The sequence below is a fragment of the Ornithorhynchus anatinus genome, chromosome 6, assembly GCF_004115215.2.
Source record: "Ornithorhynchus anatinus isolate Pmale09 chromosome 6, mOrnAna1.pri.v4, whole genome shotgun sequence".
Lineage (NCBI taxonomy): Eukaryota > Metazoa > Chordata > Mammalia > Monotremata > Ornithorhynchidae > Ornithorhynchus > Ornithorhynchus anatinus.
This window is the reverse complement of record NC_041733.1, coordinates 47,248,590-47,268,742: the sequence shown is the minus strand read 5'-3', so window position 1 is coordinate 47,268,742 and position 20,153 is coordinate 47,248,590. Positions and strand designations below refer to the sequence as shown.

General features: G+C 63.7%; 2 protein-coding genes across 2 annotated transcripts; both read right to left on the bottom strand.

The window, feature by feature from the left end:
* Window positions 1-2,082: 2,082 nt before the first annotated feature.
* RAB33A (RAB33A, member RAS oncogene family) lies at window positions 2,083-8,259 on the bottom strand. The gene is made up of 2 exons (XM_029067117.2): window positions 8,047-8,259; window positions 2,083-2,700 (listed from the first exon to the last, which is right to left on the bottom strand). The coding sequence occupies exons 1-2, from the start codon at window positions 8,257-8,259 to the stop codon at window positions 2,245-2,247; spliced, it is 669 nt and encodes a 222-aa protein (XP_028922950.1). The 3' UTR covers window positions 2,083-2,244.
* A 3,749-nt stretch (window positions 8,260-12,008) lies between these two features.
* Window positions 12,009-19,754, bottom strand: MARS2 (methionyl-tRNA synthetase 2, mitochondrial). Its single transcript, XM_029067054.1, has 3 exons — window positions 19,524-19,754; window positions 14,816-15,150; window positions 12,009-13,206 (listed from the first exon to the last, which is right to left on the bottom strand). Exons 1-3 carry the CDS (start codon window positions 19,729-19,731, stop codon window positions 12,070-12,072), a joined length of 1,680 nt encoding a protein of 559 aa, XP_028922887.1. The 5' UTR covers window positions 19,732-19,754; the 3' UTR covers window positions 12,009-12,069.
* Window positions 19,755-20,153: the final 399 nt, after the last annotated feature.

The window sequence follows — 20,153 nt, the reverse complement described above, 5'->3', positions numbered from 1 at the left end:
TCCTCCCTTCGGACTTCTCGAGCGCTTCCCCGAGGCAGAGCACTGTATTAATGCCGGTGTTTGTTAAGCGCTTACTATGTGCAGAGCGCTGTTCTAAGTGCTGGGGGAGACACAGGGTCATCGGGTTGTCCCACGTGAGGCTCACAGTCTTCATCCCCATTTGACAGATGAGGTCACTGAGGCCCAGAAAAGTGAAGCGACTCACCCACAGTCACACAGCTGACAGGTGGCGGAGCTGGGATTCGAACCCCTGACCTCTGACTCCCAAGCCCGGGCTCTTTCCACTGAGCCACGCTGAGGACACAACAATAAACCCGACACAGTCCCTGCCCACACCAACTGACGGGTCCACCCACTCCCTGGGAGAATTCCTTCGCTCCCACGTCTTCAACTCCCACCTCTACGGGGACGATTCCCAAATCTCCATCTCCAGCCCCGCTCTCTCTCCCTCTCTGCCGTCTCGCATCTCCTCCTGCCTTCTCGACACCTCTACTTGAATGTCCTCCCGTCGCCTCAAGCTTGACACATCCAAAACCGAGCTCATCTTCCCACCCAAACCCCGTCCTCCCCCTGACTTCCCCATCACCGTAGACGGCACCACCATCCTTCCTGGCTCACGAGCCCCTAACCTTGGCCTTCTCCTCGAATCCTCTCTTATTCAACCCACACATTCAATCCAGCACCAAATCCCCTCGATCCCCCCTTCACATCGCTAAAACCCGCCCCATCCTCTCCATCCAAACCGCACCCACGTTAATACGGTCACTTCTCCTCTCCCGTCTCGATGACCGCGTCGGCCTCCTCGCTGACCTCCCTGCCCTCCCGTCTCTCCCCGCTCCGGTTCATACGGGACGCAGCTGCCCGGTGCGGTTTTTCTACAGAAACGGTCAGGCCGCATTTCCCCACTTCTCGAGACCCTCCGGTGGTTGCCCGTCCACCTCCGCGTCAAACAAAAACTCCTCACCTTGAGCTTTAAAGGCCTCAATCCCCTCGCCCCCTACCTCACCTCGCTTCTCTCCTACAACCCAGCCCGCACACTCCGCTCCTCCGGTGCTAACCTTCTCGCTCTGCCTCCATCTCACCTGTCTCGCCCCTGACCGCCGGCCCCCGTCCCGCCTCTGGCCCGGCACGCCCTCCCTCCTCAAATCCCACAGACGGTGACTCTCCCCCCGCTTCAGAGCCTTCTGAGAGGCCCGTCTCCTCCAGGAGGCCTTCCCTGACTAAGCCCCCCACTTTTCCTCTCCTCCCCCTCCCTTCTGCATCACCCTAACTTGCTCCCTTTGTTCTTCGCCCCCTCCCAACCCCACACCATTTACATAATTAATTGATTTGTATTTACATCTGCCTCCCCCCCCCCAGACTCTAATCTCACTGTGGAAGGGAAATGTGTCAGTTTATTGTTGTATTGTACTTTCCCAAGTACAGTGCCCTGCACATAGTAAGCGCTCGATGAATACAATTTATTGAATCAATCCATGTTGGGGGGGCAGACAGACATCGATGCAAATAAATTACAGATATTATAATTATTGAGCAACGACGGGGGGGGGGGGGGCGGGCAGAGCACTGTTCTAAGCGATCGGGAGAGGGCAGTTTAACAGAGTCGACAGACACAACCTCACTTCTCTGGGCCTCGGTGACCTCATCTGGAAAACGGGGACGGAGACCGTGAGCCCCACGTGGGACGGGGACTGTGGCCAGCGCGGTGTGCTTGGATCCGCCCCAGCGCTCAGTACGGTGTCTGGCACGTAGTAAGCGCTCGACAAATACCATTATTATTAATGCGATAGATACACATAGCGAGCACTTTACCATTATTATTATTACGCTAGATGAATGGATAAATTACCGACTCCTAGGCCCAGGCTCTTTCCTCTAGGCCTGACCCCTCTCTTTTGAGCAAGGGGACGACCAAGCAGCAGCCTACGCCCCCCCCCCAACACCCCCCCCCCCCGAACCGGCCGGCGGGCCGATGAGGCCGACCTGAGCTCGTTCGACCCAGACGAGCGCCTCCCCGGAAAGGAAGGCCCGGGGATCCTTCGGCCCTTGTGGCCCCCAAAAGTAACACTACCGGCCAGGGTGGGGAGGTCTATACAAACGTCTTTAATACCCACACCCAAAGAACAAGCAAGATTTCAGTTTGTCACAGGCCCTGGGGAGGGAGGGAGGGGAAGGGGAGCGTGAGGAGGGGAGAGGGAGAGAGACAACAGGCCCCCGTCCCCGGCGCTGACGGGATTCCCGCCTTCAACAGGGGCAGGTGGTCTTACTGTTCGTCACCCCGGTCACCTGGAGGGTCTGGCCCCTCCCCACCGGCCCGTCCAGATCGCGGTAGAGTAAAGACTTCTGGGCCTTCAGCCGGCAGGCCAGGCACATGAAAATGGACTCCACGTTCTGGCTCTCCTTGGGATCCTTGGCCGAGGTCTCGAAGAGGAGCATGTTGTGGGCGTCGGCGAACCTCAGGGCCGCGCTCGACGGCACCTGCACCTGACTCCTCAGGTCGCACTTGTTCCCCACCAGGACCCTGGGGACCCTGGAGGGGACGGCGTGGCCCTCGCACTCTTGAATCCAGGCCTCCAGGTTGGCGAAGGACGCCATCTTGGTGACGTCGTAGACGAAGACCACGGCGTGGACGTTCCGGTAGTAGTGCTCGACCATGGTCCGGCGGAACCTCTCCTGGCCGGCCGTGTCCCACACCTGCACCTGGGAGACAGAAGCTGGGGGCTGTGATGGACGGGGCGGGGGACACCGGGAGCCGGATGGGGGCCCGGGGCCCCCAGGCAGCGTGGCCGAGCGGCTACGGCCCGGGTCCGGGAGTCCGGAGGACCCGGGTCCTCCTCCCGGCTCCACCACGGCCGTGTGACCTCGGGAGAGCCGCCTCACTTCTCCGGGCCTCCCTTCCCTCATCGGTCAAACGGGGATGTCCACGGGGGACAGGGACTGTGTCCGATCTGAATACCTTGGACCCACCCCGGCGCTTGGTACAGGACCTGACACATAGTACGCCCTGAACAAATACCATCACATCACTTATCACTTCACTCGTCTGGGCCTCGGTTCCCTCAACTGTCAAATAATAATAATGTTGGTATCTGTTAAGCGCTCACTATGTGCAGAGCACTGTTCTAAGCGCTGGGGGAGACACAGGGGAATGAGGTGGTCCCACGTGAGGCTCCCAGTCTTCATCCCCATTTTACAGATGAGGGAACTGAGGCACAGAGAAGTGAAGTGACTTGCCCACAGTCAGCTAAGGGGCAGAGTGGGGATTCGAACCCATGACCTCTGACTCCCAAGCCCGGGCTCTTTCCACTGAGCCACGCTGCTTTTGATGTTGGTATCTGTTAAGCGCTTACTATGTGCCGAGCACTGTTCTGAGCACTGGGGGAGATACAGGGTAATCAGGTTGTCCCACGTGGGGCTCCCAGTCTAAATCCCCACTTTACAGATGAGGTCACTGAGGCACAGAGAAGTGAAGTGACTCGCCCACAGTCCCACAGCTGACAAGGGGCGGAGCCGGGATTCGAACCCATGACCTCTGACTCCCAAGCCCGGGCTCTTTCCACTGAGCCACGCTGCTTCTCTAAATGAAGACGAAGACTGTGAGCCCCAAGTGGGACGTGGACTCTGCCCAACCTGATGAGCTTCCAACTACCCCAGCGCTTAGTACAGTGCTGACACACAGTAAGCGCCAAACAGATAACGTTAAAAAAAAAAAACGACGACACGGGGATAGAGAAGGGCGAGTCAGGGGTGGAGAGGAGAGAATCCAGGGTGTTGGATGATTCAGAGCGGGTCACCCGGAGGAGAGTCAGGGATGGAGAGGGGACAGTCAGGGGTGTGGGACGGTCTGCTCTGGGTCACGGGGGGATGGAGAGGAGAGAGTCGGATTCGAATCCACCGCTCATCTTCTAGGTCACCTTCGGCAAGCCACTAAACCTTTCTATGCCTTAGTTCCGTCACCTGTAAAAACTGAGATTCCTGTAGCTCGCTACGCCTCTTGGTACACGGTAAGCATTTAACAAATGTTATCATTATTATTATTATTATTAATAAAAGCAGCACGGCCTAGCGGAAAGAACCCGGGCCTGGCAGTCAGAAGAGCCCGGGTTCTAATCCCGGCTCCGTCACCTGTCCGCCGCGTCACCCCCTTAGATAAGTCGCTTCACTTCTCCGGGCCCCCGGTGACCTCATCTGTCAAATGGGGACGGAGACCGTGAGCCCCACGTGGGACGGGGACCGGGTCCAACCCGATGACCTCGGATCTACCGCAGCGCTTAGGTCGGCGCCTGCCCCATAGTACGCCCTGAGCGGATACCAAGGAGGAGATTACGATGGCGATCTTTATTGGCCGGAGGCTGAGCTGACAGATGGGTTCTAGATTTTCCACGGCTGAGTGCCCGGGCACTGAGTCTGCAGGCTTTGGTGCCACCCGGGCAGCGAGAGGAGAGGCGGAGGTGCCCGGTATCTATCGAGCGCTGACCGTGCGCAGAGCCCTGGGCTGAGCGCTTGGGAGGGGACACGCCAACGGAGTCGGTAGACATGATCCCTGCCCACAGTGAATGGTATTTCTTGAGCGCTGACTATGCCCAGAGCACTGGACTTAAACACTTGGGAGAGGCCAAGACAACTCAGGTGGCAGTCACGTTCTCTGCCCCCAGTCGATCGATCAATCCGTGGTATCTACTGAGCGCTTACTGTGTGCACAGCACTGGACTAAGCGCTCGGGGGAGGATAACAGACCCCCGCAGCGAGCTCGATCCCGTATTTTCCACCCCGACGTTCTTCTCGTCCGTATTTATCCTTCCGCTCTTCCCCCTCCCGGCCCCAAACCACTCACGTCCAGATCTGCGATTTTATTGATCGGTATCGACGTCCGTCTCCCCCCGTTCTAGGCTGTCGGCCCGTTGTGGGCAGGGACTGTCGCTGTTTGTCGTCGTAGTGTCCTTTCCCGAGTGCTTAGTCCAGTGCTCTGCACACAGTAAGCGCTCAATAAACACGACTGAATGAATAAAGGAATGAATCCCCTCCTCTCTCCATTCCCTCAGCTCTCCGACCCCGCCGGACCCCCAGGCTCCACCAGGGTTGCAGTTTTCTATGTTGGGAGTTGGGCAGGGGCAGGGGCAAGGCCTGGGCCAGGGCAGGAATGGTGGGAAGGGGAGGGCAGAGACAGAGATGAAGGAGGAAGGAAGGAAAGAAGGATGGATGGAGGGAGGGAAGAAGGAGGGAGGGAGGGAGGGAGGGAGGAGGGAGGGAGGGAGGGAGGGAGGGAGGGAGGAAGGAAGGAAGGAAGGAAGGAAGGAAGGAAGGAAGGAAGGAAGGAAGGAAGGAAGGAAGGAAGGAAGGAAGGAAGGAAGGAAGGAAGGAAGGAAGGAAGGAAGGAAGGAAGGAAGGAAGGAAGGGGAAAAGGCAGAAAATGGGGAGGAGGGTGAAGATGGGGAGAGAAGAAGGAAGAAGGGAGAAGATAAGGAGAGAAAACGGTGAGGAGGGTGAAGCTGGGGAGAGAAAATGAGGGAGGACGAAGATGGGGAGAGAAAATGGGGGAGGAAGAAGAGGGGGAGAAAAGATGAGGGAGGGAGAAGGTGGGGAGAGAAAATGGGGTGCGGAGGGAGAAGATGGGGAGAGAAGATGGGGTGAGGCGGGAGAAGATGGGAAGAGAAGAAGAGGGAGGAGGGAAAAGATGGGGAGAGAAAATGGGGTGAGGAGGGAGAAGGGGAGAGAAGAAGAGGGAGGAGGGAGAAGATGGGGAGAGAAAATGGGGTGAGAAGGGAGAAGATGGGGAGGAAGGGCAAATTGGGGTGAGGAGGGAGAAGGGGGAGAAGAGATGGGGAGGAGGGGAGGAAGGGAGAACATGGGGTGAGGCGGGAGAAGGGAAAAAAGATGGGGAGGAGGGAAGGAAGGGAGAGGTGAGGCCCACACGGAACAGGGACCGTGTCCAACTCGAGCGCTTCATTCAGCGCTCGGCACAGAGTGAGCGCTTAACAAATACCATAGATATTATTACGGGGCGAGGAGGGAGAAGATGGGGAAGAGAAGATAGGGAGGAAGGGAGGAGATGGGGCGAGGTGGGAGAAGATGAGGGACAAGGGGAAGAAGGGTCAAGATGGGGTGAGGAGAGAGAAGATGGGGAGGAAGAGAGGAGAGAGGGTGAGAAGGGAGAAGAGGAGGAGGAGGTGAGGAAGGAGAAGATGAGGGGAAGAAGGGAGAAGATGGGGGAGAGGAGATGAGGTGAGGAGGAAGGAGATCAGAGAGAGAGAGAGAGAGAAGAAGGGGATGGAGGGAGAAGAGAAGATGGGTAGGAAGAGAGAAGATAAGGTGAGGAGGAAGGAGATGAGGGAGGAGGGGAGGAAGGGAGAGAAGACGAGGTGAGGAGGGAGAAGATGGGGAGGAGGAGAGGAAGGAGAAGATGAGGGAAGGGAGAGATGGCGTGAGAAGGGAGAAGATGAGGGAGAGAAGATGCGGGGGGAGGAGAGGGAGAGAAGATGCGGGGGGAGGAGGGAGAAGAAGAGGAGGAAGGGATAGAAGAGCGGGGAGGAGGGAGAAGATGGGGAGGAGGAGAGGAAGGGGAAGATGAGGGAGAAGAGATGTGGAAGAGGAGAGGGAGGGAGAGACGGGGTGAGGAGGGAGAGGATGAGGAGGGAGAAGATGGGGAGGAGGAGGAGAGGAAGGGAGAAGCTGGGGTGAGGAGGGGGAAGATGGGGGAGAGATGATAAGGCGAGGAAGGGAGAAGATGGGGAGGAGGAGGAGAGGAAGGGAGAGATGATGGGGTGAGGAGAGAGAAGATGGGGACAAGGAGAGAAAGGAGAAGATGAGGGGAGAGAAGGGGAGGAGGAGAGGAAGGAGACGAGGGAGAGAAGATGGGAAGGAGGAGAGGAATGAGAGAAGATGGGGCGAGGAAGGAGAAGATGGGGAGGAGGAGAGGCAAGAGATCAGGGGCAGAGGATCTCTTAGAGAAGCAGCGTGGCTCAGTGGCAAGAGCCCGGGCTTGGGAGTCAGAAGTCATGGGTTCGAATCCCGGCTCCGCCACCTGTCAGCCGGGGGACTGTGGGCGAGTCACTTGGCTTCTCTGGGCCTCTGTGACCTCATCCGTAAAACGGAGATTAACCGTGAGCCTCACGTGGGACAACCCGATGACCCTGTATCTCCCCCAGCGCTCAGAACAGTGCTCTGCACATAGGAAGCGCTTAACGAATCCCAACGTTAATTAATTAAGACGGGCAGGAGGAGGGGAAGGGAGAGAAAATGGGGTGAGCAGGGGGAGGAGGAGGGGAAGGGAGAGAAGAGGGGGTGAGGGGCGAGAAGATGGGGAGGAGAAGGAGGAGGTGAGGGAGAGAAGATGGGGAGGAAGAAAGGAAGGAGATGAGGGAGAGAAGATGGGTAAGGAGGGAGAAGAAGGGAGAGGAGGAGGCGGGGAGGAGGAGGAGAGGAAATGGGGTGAGGAGGGAGAAGATGGGGAGGAGGAGGAGGAGAGGAAGGGAGAAGATGGGGTGAAGAGGAAGAAGGTGGGGAGGAGGAGGAGAGGAAGGGAGAAGACGGGGTGAAGAAGGAGAAGATGGGAAGAGGTGATAAGGTGAGGAAGGGAGAAGAGGGGGAGGAGGTGAGGAAGGAGAGGAGGAGGAGGAGGTGAGGAAGGAGAAGTTAGGGTGAGGAGGGAGAGGAAGCGAGGAAGAAGATGAGGGAAGAGGAGGAGGAGGAGGAGAAGGGAGAGAAGCCGGGGTGAGGAGGGAGAGGATGGGGAGGAGAGGAACAGAGAGATGGGGTGAGGAAGAGGAGGACGGGAAGGGAGAGAAGACGGGCTGAGGAAAGAGAAGGTGGGGAAGAGGAGAGGAAGGAGATGAGGGAGCGAAGACGGGGAGGAGGAGGGGAAGGGAGAGAAGGTGGGGTGAGGAGGGAGGAGGAAAAGGAGGAGAAGATGAGGGAGAGAAGATGGGGGAGGAGGAGAGGACGGCAGAGAAGACGGGGAGAGAAGGGAGGACGGGGAGGACGAGGAGGAGGAGGAGGAGGAGGAGGAGGAGGAGGAGGGGGAAGGGGAGCGCGGGCGGGTCGGGGCACCTTGATGGTCTCCCCGTCGATGTCCACGGTCTTCTCCCGGAAATCGACGCCGATGGTGGCCTCGGTGGCGTCGGGGAAGGCCCCGCCGCAGAAGCGGAAGGCCAGGCACGTCTTGCCCACGTTGGAGTCCCCGATGACGATGATCTTGAAGATGCGGGTCTGCGCCCCCGACTCCGGGCCCCCCGCCCCGCCGCCCCGCCCCGTCTGAGACATCCCGGGACCCCCCCCCCGGGACCCCCCCCGGGACCCCCCGACCCCGGCCCTCACTGCCGCATGGCGCCCCGGCACCCGCACCCGCACAAAGGACCGGCCGATGGGCCCGACCGCCCCCCCCCCCCCCCCGACACCCCCCACCGGCTCCCCGACGGGCCCGGGCCCGGACCCCGATCCCCGGGGGAGGCTTGCTGCCGCCGAGGGTCCCGGGAGCCCGGAAGGATGCACCGAGGCAGGCAGCGAGGCGGGGAGGGAGGGAGGGAGGGAGGGAGGGAGGGAAGCGAGGAAGGACCGGCCGGAGGGTGGGTGGGTGGGTGGGCCCTGGGATCGAGGGATGGAGGGATGGAGGGACCGACCGACCGACCGACCGACCGACCGGGCGGCAGAGGGGACGGGGAGGAGCGAGGGACGGAGGAGGAGCAAAGGGAGGAGAAGAGGGAGGAGGGAGGGAGGGAAGGGAGAGGGGAAGAGGGAGGGAGGGAGGGAGGAGGGAGGGAAGGGAGAGGGGAAGAGGGGAAGGGGAGGGAGGAGGAAAGGTAAGAGGGAGGGGGAGAGAGAGCGAGGAGGGAGGGGAAGAGGGAGGGAGAAGGGGAGGAAGGAGAGGATGGGGAGGAGGGAGAAGGCAGGGGAAGAGCGGAGGGGGTCTCGGGGATCTTTCGACCGCCAATTTTCCCACCTCACGTCACCTCGCGTCACCCCGTTTGGCCTCCGTCCTTCGGTCAGTGACCCTCGGGGCCCAATCCCCGCTCCCCCACTTGTCTGCTGGGTGACCCCGGCCGAGCCACCTCACTCCTCTGGGCCTCATCGACCTCTTTTGGAAAAGGGGGGTCGGAAGCGTGAGCCCCGCGTGGGACCACCCGATTAGCCCGTATCTCTCCTGTTGCCGGATTGTACGTTTCGGGGGCCCAGTCCGGCGCCCCGCGCACGGTCGGCGCCCAATAAATACCATTGGACGAATGGATCGATCCCCCAGAATTGCCAGGCTTGGCTCCCCGGGGATATCTGCCCCCTCCAGGGATTTCCCCTTCCACGAGCAGTCGGGAGAGCTCCGGGTGCGGGGCGGGGACCCCGGGCCCGCTTCCAAACCCAACGGTCCATCAACGGAGGGGACTTATCGAGCGCTCGCCTCGCGCGCGGCACCGTACCGGGCGCTCAGGGTGGGGGACGGCGGAGCGGAGTCGGCCGACCCGTCCCCCGCCCGCGACGGGGGACCCGGGGTCCGCCGGGTGACCCCGGCTACGTCGCTCCGCTTCTCTGGGCCTCGGTCGCCTGGTCCGTCGGGTGGGGGCGGAGACCGGGGGCCCGCGTGCCCGACCCCGTCGGCTCGGCTCTCGCTCGCCCCGTGGTGTTCACCGAGCGCCGCGTGCGAAGCGCCGCACTAAGCGCTCGGGAGAGCACGGTACCGCGATCGAGACGCGGCCCGGGGCTCGGGACGGCGCTCTACACAGAGCGAGCGCTCGGTAAATACGACCGGACGGATGAACGGCGCTCGGCGTTGGACCGCGGGCCCGTCGGCGGGCAGGGACCGTCTCCATCCGTTACCGAACCGTCCGTTCCGAGCGCCAAGTACAGTGCTTTGCGCACAGTAGGCGCTCAACAGATACTATTGGACGGACGCCGTAAGTGCTTAACGGACTCCGTTATTTATTTCTACTCGTGCCTGTCCCGTCCCCCCCGCCCCCGGTCCAGGCTGCGAGCTCGTGGTGGACGGGCTATATTGTCCTCTCCCAAGCGCTCGGTACAGCCCTTCGCACACAGTGAGCGCTCAGTAAATCCGATCGGATGAATGGCTGTCAATATTAATAACGAGCTTCCAGCGTAGAGGGTAAAATAGGACAGAATGAAATGTAAAAGAAAATAGCCAAGCGGCACGGCCCACGACAGGCGCTCGATAAATACGACCGAGTGATTATCGACATTAATAACGGGTTTCCAGTGTAGAGGATAAAACGGAACAGAAGGAAAGAATAAAATGAATAAAATAGCCAAGGAGCGTGGCTTGGCGGAAAGAACTCGGGCTTGGGGGCGAGAGGACGCGGGTTCTGACCCCGCCTCCACTCGTCTGCCGTGTGACCTCGGGCAAGCCGCTCCGCTTCTCCGTGCCTCAGTTCCCTCATCTGTAAGACGGGGATGAAGCCGGCGAGCCCCACGGGGGACCACCTGATGGCCTTGTAACTCGGCGCTTAAGGCGGTGGCTGGCACAGAGTAAGCGCTTAACAGATGCCATCGTTATATTTATAAAACCGATCTCCTCCGTCCGTCGTACGCACCGAGCGTTTGGAAAGTACGATTCGGCGAGAGAGAGACGATCCCTGCCCACGCCGGGCTTCCGGTCTAGATTCTGGTCTAGATTAGGGAAGCGGCGCGGCTCAGTGGAAGAGAGGCCGGGCTTGGGAGTCGGAGGTCATGGGTTCGAATCCCTGCTCCGCCACTTCTCGGCTGGGTGACCGTGGGCGGGTCGCCTCACTTGTCTGGGCCTCAGTTCCCTCATCTGTCAAATGGGGATGAAGACTGTGAGCCTCACGTGGAACAACCTGATGACCCTGTATCTAGCCCAGTGCTTAGAACAGTGCTCTGCACATAGTAAGCGCTTAAATGCCGACTTTATCATCATCATCACTATTATCAGCAGATTCCGCCCCTGCGGGACCCACCTTCGCTCCTCTCCCACTTCACCCGGGCTCAGGCGCTCCTTCGCTCCTCCCCGGCCTCGCCCGCCCGCCCGCTTAGTCGGGCCCGCCTTCTATCCCCGAGACCACGGTGGGCCGGGGACCGCGTCCGCCCCGACGGGCTCCTGTCCGCCCCGGTCCCCGGCACGGAGTCGGCGCTTCGTCGACGTCATCGTTATCGCTACTACTGTCATCATTAGGGAGTTGGGTCTGTCGAGGCCTTAGAAGGGTGAGGGTAATGGTTAAGAGGACCACGGGGCGATAATGACGACGGCGTCTGTTCAGCGCTTACGATGAGCCGAGCGGTGTTCCGAGCACGGGGGGGGGGGGGGGGGGGGGGGGGGGGGTACGAGGTCATCGGGCGGTCCCACGTGGGGCCCCCGGTCTTCATCCCCATCTGCCAGACGAGGAAACCGAGGCCCGGAGAAGTGAAGCGACCGGCCCCAGGCGGCCGCTTAGCGGACGGAGCCCGGGCCCGGGAGCCGGAAGGTCGTGGCTTCCCGTCCCGGCTCCGCCCCCTCGCCTGCCGGGGGACCTCGGGCCCGTCGCCTCACCGCTCCGGGCCTCGGTTCCCTCGTCCGCGGAAGGGGGATCGAGACCGTGAGCCCCAGGCGGGACGGGGACCGGGCCCCGACCCCACGTGCCCGTACCGGCCGCCCAACTGTCCGTTCCGAGCGCCCAGTACGGCGTTCCGCACGTAGTGAGCGCTCGATAGATACTACCGAACGAACGAATCCACCCCAGCGCTCAGGGCGGGGCCGGGCACGCCGCAGGCGCTCAACGGATCCCGTAAAAGGCCGGGACGGGGATTCCCGGCCCGCTGACCGGTAGCGTCCGCGGAGAGTGGAGAGAAGCGGGCAGGGTCCGGTAGTTCCCCCCCAAAAAGAATTTATTGGTTTGTCCCGTCGCAGAGGCGGCGGCCCGGTGGGTGGAGCCCGGGGCGGGCGGCCTCCCCTCCCCGGGCTCGGTCGCCTCGCCCGTCGAACGGGGACGGGGACCGACCCGACGGGCGCGTACCCACGCCGGCGTCGGGCGCGGCGCCCGGCGAGCGGCGGACCAATACCGCAGTGGCGGGGCCGCCGGCCGCCGTCGTCGCAGCGGCTCCCCCCGGGGGGGCGGGGGCGACCCCTCCGGGCGGAACCTACCGGCCGGGGTCCCGGGCCCGCCGGCCGCCGGCCCCGCCCAGCCTGGGGAACAAGACCCCCGTGTCCGGGCCCAGCCCCCTCCCCTCGAAGGGGCAGGGCCGCCCGCGGCTGCCGGGCAGGAAGTCGACGGCGCCCAGGCCCCTCTCGGCGGGCGCGACGCCCAGCCGGGAGAGCAGGCGGTGGGCCGTGGCGGGCACCACCGGCTGCAGGAGGGTCCCGAAGACCCTGAGGCTCTCCAGGGCCACGTGGAGGACGGTGTCCGCCCAGGGCCCCTCGTCCGGGTGGTCCCGGCCCAGCCTCCACGGGGCGTGGCGCTGGACGAAGCCGTTGGCCTGCCGGACGCAGTCGGCCACCGCCTCCAGGGCCCTGTAGACGCGGAAGTCGTCGAAGTGGGCGGCCACCAGGCCGGGGAGGGCGGCCACCGCCTCCACCAGGGCGCGGTCCTCGGGCCGGGCCCGGGCGGCGAAGCGGGCGGGCCGGAAGCGGGGGAAGGTCCCCGCGGGGTTGAGGGCCGGGGCCGTGCAGCGGTTGAGGAGGCCGCCCAGGGCGTCCGCCAGCTCCGCGTTGACCAGCCCCTCGGCCTTCTCGGGGGAGAAGTCCCCGTCCCGGCCGGGCACGCCCCGGCGCAGGAGGAAGTAGCGGAAGCCGTCCACCGTGAAGCGCTCCAGGCAGGCCCCGGGGTCCACCGCGTTCCCCAGGCTCTTGGACATCTTGCGGCCCCCGACGGTCCAGTGGGAGTGGACGCGGATCCTCCGCGGCGGGGGCAGCCCGGCGGCCAGCAGCAGGGCGGGCCAGTAGACGGCGTGGAACCGCAGGATGTCCTTGCCCAGCACGTGGCAGGTGTCGGCGGCGCCCGGGCCGGGGTAGCCCGTCACCGTCAGGTAGCTGACCAGGGCGTCCAGCCACACGTAGACCGTCTGGGTGGGGTCCCCGGGCACGGGGATCCCCCAGTGCAGGCGGCTGCGTTCCCGGGACACCGACAGGTCCGGCAGCTCCTCCCGCAGCCAGCGGAGGACGTGGCGGCGGAAGGGCTCGGGCGCCACGGCGGCGGGGTCGTCGCGGAGCCAGCGCAGGAGGGGGTCGCGGAACCGCGACAGCCGGAACATGTAGTTCTCCTCCTCCGTCCAGTGCACCTGCGGGCGGGGAAGCCCGGCCGGGGGCCGGCGGGGAGGGGTCACGGGGGCTCCGGCCCGGGGACCCCCCACCCCCCCGCCCGCCTCCCGGAAGGTCCGGCGGCACCGGCTCCGCCGCGGGTGCGAATCCCGCCCCCGCCCCCCGGCCGACCCCGGGCCGGCCGCTTCGCCTCCTCCGGCGTCCTCGTCTGGAAAAGGGGGACGGAGACCGGGAGCCCCGCTGGGGGGGAGGGGAGGGGGGACCGCCTCACCCCCCCGCATCTCCCCCGGCCCCCGCAATGGCGCCCGGCACAGGGCGAGCGCTTAAACGCCGTCGTCTCTCGCTCGTTCGGTCGCGTTTACCGAACGCCCTTGGGGGAGGACAGCGGGTCCATCGACGGGGTCCTACTCGACGCCGACCGCGTGCGGGGCGCCGAGCTCGGGAGAGGACGGTCAACCGATCGGCCGGATTTTATCCGACGCCGACCGCGTGCGGGTCACCGGACGGAGCGCCGGGGAGAGGACGCCACGACGGGACGCGGACGCATTCCCCGCTCGCGGCGGGCTCGCGGTCTGTTTCCCCGTCCACCTCCGCATCCGACGGCAACTCGGAGGAAGGGGACGGGTCTCCTCTGGTACGAGGAGCGGCGCGGCGAGAGCCCGGGCTCGGGAGTCGGAGGTCGTGGGTTCGAATCCCAGCTCGGCTGACTGACTCCTCTAGGCCTCGGTTTCCTCATCTGGAAAATGGGGACGAAGCCCGTGAGCCCCACGAGGGACGACCCGATGACCTCGGATCTACCCCGGCGCTTGGCGCCTAGCGAGCGCTCGATACCGTCCTCGTCATCAGCGAGCACTCGAGAAATCCCACCGATGGGACCGTTCTCTCCCAAGCGCTTCGTCCAGGGCTCCGCACACAGTCGGCACGCCATTAAATAGGACCGATCGTCCTCTTCCGTGCGCCCGTTTCGGCGCTCGGCGCACAGTCGGTGTTCGATAAATACCATCGACCGTCCCGTCCCGAGCGCCGCGTCCAGTGCTCTGCACAGTCGGCGCTCCATAAGATACGGCCGACTGCCCTCTCTTGAACGCCCAGGCCAGTGCTCAATAAATGTAATAATGATGTCGGTATCTGTTAAGCGCTTACTACGTGCAGAGCGCCGTTCTAAGCGCTGGGGGAGATGCAGGGTCATCAGGTCGTCTCCCGTGAGGCTCATAGTCTTTTAACCCCCATTTTACAGATGAGGTCACTGAGGCCCAGAGAAGTGAAGCGACTCGCCCACGGTCACACGGCTGCCGTGGCAGATCTGGGATTCGAACCCACGACCCCTGACCCCCAAGCCCGGGCTCCTTCCACCGAGCTACGCCGCTTCTCTAAATACGATCGACCGTCCCGTCCCGGGCGCTCCGTCCGGTGCCCGGCACGCGGTCGGCGCTCCATAAAATCCGACCGATGATCCTCTCCTGAACGCCCAGTCCCGTGCTCAGGAAAGGCCATCGACCGTCCCGTCCCAAGCGCTCCGCCCGGCGCCCCGCGCGCGGTCGGCGCTCCACCGCACCCGACCGACCGTCCCCTTCCCGAGCGCCCGTTCCGCAGCCGGCGGTCGGTGAACAGCCCGGCGGGGCGTCCTACCGGGTGGCCGCTGTCCAGGGAGACGGGGACGCTGTCTCCGGACGGGTCCGGACGCCAGGCGACGCGGTCCTGGGGGACGAAGGCCTCGTCGGCCGTGCAGTACCAGCCCCGGTAACGGCCCTTGTAGAGGAGGTCGCGCTCGGCCAGCCGGGCCCAGAAGTGCTCGACGGCCCGCCGGTGCCGCCCCTCGCTGGTGCGCACGAAGTCCCCGAAGGAGACGTCCGCCTCCTCGAACAGCCGCCGGAACCGGGCCGAGTTCCGCTGGCAGAAGTCCGGCGGGGACAGGCCCGAGTCCGCCGCCGCCTGCTGGATCTTCAGCCCGTGCTCGTCCGTCCCTGGGACGCGACGGAAGGGGAGACGGACGCGGAGACGGACGCGGAGACGGACGGGGAGACGGACGGGGAGACGGACGAGCGGGCAGAGAGTTGAGATCGACGGGGACACGGACAGAGGGGTGGGGAGATGACAGGAAGATGGATGATGAGGGGAGAGACGGACGGGGAGACAGGGAGACAGAAGAGGAGGGGGAGACGGGCAGGGAGGCGGGGAGACGGCGGGGAGATGGACGGGGAGACGGATAGAGGGGTGGGGAGACGGATGAGGAGGGGAGAGATGGACGGTGAGATGGGGAGATGACAGGGAGACGGATGGGGGGGGGGGAGATGGACGGAGATGACAGCGGGAGAAGGATGAGGAGGGGAGAGGTGGACGGAGAGATGGGGAGACGACAGAGAGACGGGGAGACGGATGAGGAGGGGAGAGATGGACGGGGACACGGACGGAGACAGAGCCAAGACGGGGAGACGGACGGAGATGAGAAGACGGCGGGGAGATGGACGGGGAGACGGACGGAGAGACGGGGAGATGAGGGAGAGACGGGGAGACGGGCAGAGAGACGAGGAGACGGCAGGGAGACGGAGGGGGACACGGACAGAGGGGTGGGGAGGTGACAGGAAGGTGGACGATGAGGGGAGAGACGGACGGGGAGACAGGGAGACAGAAGAGGAGGGGGAGACGGGCAGGGAGGCGGGGAGACGGCGGGGAGACGGATGAGGAGGGGAGAGATGGATGGAGAGATGGGGAGATGACAGAGAGACGGGGAGACGGATGAGGGGAGAGACGGACAGAGAGATGGGGAGATGACGGAGAGACGGGGAGACGGAAGAGGAGGGAGAGACGGACAGAGAGATGAGGAGATGGCAGGGAGATGGATGGAGAGACAGACGGATGAGGAGGGGAGAGATGGAGGGGAGAGATGGACGGACAGATGGGGAGATGACAGAGAGACAGGGAGATGGACGAGGAGGGGAGAGATGGACGGGGACGGGGACAGAGGCGAGGCGGGGAGACGGACGGAGATGAGAAGACGGCGGGGAGACGGACGGGGACACGGACGGAGAGATGGGGAGACGACGGGGAGACGGGGAGACGGATGAGGAGGGGGAGACGGGCGGAGAGACGAGGAGACGGCAGGGAGACGGACGGGGACACGGACGGAGGCGAGGCGGGGAGACGGACGGAGATGAGAAGACGGCGGGGAGACGGACGGGGACACGGACGGAGAGATGGGGAGACGACGGGGAGACGGGGAGACGCATGAGGAGGGGGAGACGGGCGGAGAGATGGGGAGACGGGGAGACAAGATGGAGAGACGGACGGCGAGACAGGCGGAGAGACGGGTCAAAGCACATTCTGAGGTTCGCAGCCTCCCCAGCCCGAGGTCGGCGCCTGACGGACGGCCGCCTCAGTTGATCGGAGGGACTCATGGGCAGTAACAGTAATAATGCTGAGAATAACGAGGGGTACTTGTTAAGTGCTCGCTACGTGCCGAGCACTGTTTTAAGTGCTGGGGTGGATGAAGTGAAAAAAGGCCGAGCTTGGGAGTCAGAGGTCCTGGGTTCTAATCCCGGGTCCACCACTTGTCAGCTGTGTGTCTCTGGGCAAGTCGCTTCGCTTCTCTGCGCCTCAGTTCCCTCATCTGTAAAATGGGGATGAACAATAATAATAATAATGATGGTATCTGTTAAGCGCTTACTATGTGCGAAGCACTGTTCTAAGCGCTGGGGGGGGGGGGAAAACACAGGGTGATTGGGTTGTCCCACGTGGAGCTCACGGTTTTAATCCCCATTTCACAGATGAGGTACCTGAGGCACAGAGAAGTTAAGTGACTTGCCCAAAGTCACACAGCGCGGAGTCGGCATTCGAACCCATGACCTCTGACTCCTAAGCCCGGGCTCTTGCCACCGAGCCACGCTGCTTCTACAAGCAGCGACCATGAAGACCATGAGCCCCACGCGGGGCAACCCGATGACCTCGTATCTCCCCCCCGGCGCTGAGAACAGCGTTTGGCGCGCAGTAAGCACTTAACAAGCACCATCATAATCACCGTTATCTAAGAGGTTCATCGGGTCGGATCTGATCCCGGTCCCAGGCGGGGCTCCGTCCCCACCCCCATTTTCCCGATGAGGGGACCGAGGCCCAGAAGTGACTCGCCCAAGGTGACCCCGTGTCTCCCCCAGCGCTTAGAACAGTGCTCCGCACGTAGTAAGCGCCGAACAGATACCAACGTTATTTACTAATGGAGAATGAGGGTCCTCCGTTCGCTTCTGTAGCCGCTTTAGATAAAGGTTGGCTCCTTTTAACGAATTAATTCGTAGTGCAGTGGCGAGAGCCCGGGCTTGGGAGTCAGAGGTCACGGGTTCGAATCCCGGCTCCGCCACTGGTCAGCGGTGGGACCGCGGGCGAGTCGCTTCGCTTCTCCGTGCCTCGGTTCCCTCGTCCGTCAAATGGGGGTGAAGGCCGTGAGCCTCGCGTGGGACAACCCGACGACCCCGTATCCACCCCAGCGCTCACGACGGTGCTCTGCACATGGTAAGCGCTTAACAGATGCAGACGCCGACAGCTGGAGGAGCCGGGACGAGAACCCAGGTCCTTCTGACTCCCAGGCCCGGCCTCTACCCACTCGACCTCGTCTGTAAAATGGGGTTGAAGCGTGCGGGCCCGACGATCTGGCCCCCGCCCCAGTGTTCGGGACGCCGCCCGGCACCTGGCAGGCGCCTAACAAATAGTACTCAAAGGGGACGGGGTGCCGGTGGGACGTGCCCAGTCCTGGGCTCTAACCCCATCTCCACCCCTTGTCTGTGTGACCTCGGCCAAGTCGCCTCTCTGGGCCTCCGTTCCCAGCGTGGCTCGGTGGCAAGAGCCCGGGCTCGGGAGTCAGGGGTCCTGGGTCCTAATCCCCGCTCTGCCACTCGTCAGCCGGGTGACCTGGGACGAGCCGCTTCACCTCTCTGGGCCTCGGTTCCCCCGTCGGTCAAATGGGGACGAAGACCGTGAGCCTCCCGTGGGACCACCCGACGACCCTGGATCTCCCCCGGCGCTTAGAACGGTGCCCTGTACGTAGTAAGCGCTTAACTAATACCAACGTTATTATTATGAGTAAAATGGGGTGGTGTGAGCCCCACGTGGGACCTGATGACATTCTATCTACCCCGGTGCTTAGCGCAGCGCCTGGCGCGTACTAAGCGCTCGGCAAATGCCACGATGATGATTCTACCTCGCTGGGCCTCAGTTTCCCCTTTCGCAAAAGGGGAGGGTGCGAACCCCAAGGGGGACCTGATGATTCTGCACCCGCTCCGGCGCTGAGCACAGCGCCTGGCCCATAGTGAGCGCTTGGCACGTGCCACCACGCCGATTCGATTCATTCGTTCCATAGTATTTATGGAGCGCTTACTATGTGCCGAGCACTGTACTAAGCGCTTGGGATGGACAGATCGGTAACAGAGACAGTGCCCGCCCTCCGATGGGCTTACGGTCTAGTGGGGGAAGGGTAATCAGGGTGCCCCACGTGAGGCTCGCGCTTAATCCCCATTTTACAGAGGAGGCCACTGAGGCCCAGAGACGTGACTTGGCCAAGGTCACACGGCTGACAAGCGGCAGAGCCAGAATTCGAGCCCACGACCTCCGACTCCCAAGCCCGGGCTCCTTCCACTGAGCCACGCTGCTTCTCGTTCTACTTCTCTGGGCCTCGGTTTCCCCTTTGGCGAAAGGGAAGGGTGGGAACCCCAAGGGGGAGCGGGTGATTCTGCACCCGCTCCGGCGCCGAGCACAGCGCCTGGCGCATACTAAGCGCTCGGCAAATGCCACGATGATGAATCTTCCTCTCTGGGCCTCAGTTTCCCCTTTCGCAAAAGGGGAGGGTGCGAACCCCAAGGGGGACCTGATGATTCTGCACCTACTCCAAGCTTAGCACAGCGCCTGGACCATGCTGAGCGCTCGGCAAATGCCACGATGATTCTACCTCTCTGGGCCTCAGTTTCCCCTTTTGCAAAAGGGGAGGGTGCGAACCCCAAGGGGGAGCTGGTGATTCTGCACCCGCTCCGGCGCTGAGCACAGCGCCTGGTCCATATTGAGCGCTCGGCAAATGCCACGATGATGATCCTGCTGCTCTGCGCCTCGGTTTCCCCTTTTGCAAAAGGGGACGGGGGGAACCCCAAAGGGGGTGCCTTTTGGTTTTGCATCCGCTCCAGCGCTTAGCACAGCGCCCGGTCCATCTTGGGCGCTCAGCAAAGGCCACGATGATGCTCCTGCTGCTCTGCGCCTGGGTTTCCCCCTTTGCAAAAGGGGACGGGGGGAACCCCAAAGGGGGTTTCCTTTTGGTTCGGCATCCGCTCCAGCGCCGTGCACGGGGATGGGGTGGGGCTCTCACCGGTGGAGAGCAGGACGGGGACGGCGTCCCGCAGGCGGCGGTGGCGGGCGAGGGCGTCGGCCAGCAGGGCGGAGTAGAGGTGTCCGATGTGCGGGGCCGCGTTCACGTAGAAGATGGGCGTCGTGATGCAAGCCCGGCGGCGGCGCGGAGGAGGCGGCGGCGGCCCCCCCCGCGGGAGGAGGAGGCGCCTCGGCGCCGCCCGCAGCATCGCCCGGCCGCTCTCCACGTGCGCCGCCCCGCGCCTGCGCACGCCGCCCACCCTCGGCCCCGCCCCCCGCCGCCCCGCCGGCCAATCGGAGTGGGGCGAGGCGGGGTCCGCGGCCAATGAGCGCGCGGGGACTCGGGGGGCGGAGTCGGCGCAGGCGCACGGCGGAGGGGCGGGGCGGAGGGCGCGTGGGGGGCGGAGTCGGCGCAGGCGCACGGCGGAGGGGCGGGGCGGAGGGCGCGTGGGGGCGGAGTCGGCGCAGGCGCACGGCGGAGGGGCGGGGCGGGCGGAGGGCGCGTGGGGGCGGGGTCGGCGCAGGCGCACGACGGCGGGCCGGGGCGGAGGTCGCGTGGGGGTGCAGTCGACGCAGGCGCACTGCCGAGGGACAGGGAAAGGGCGCGTGGGGCTCGGCGCAGGCGCACTGC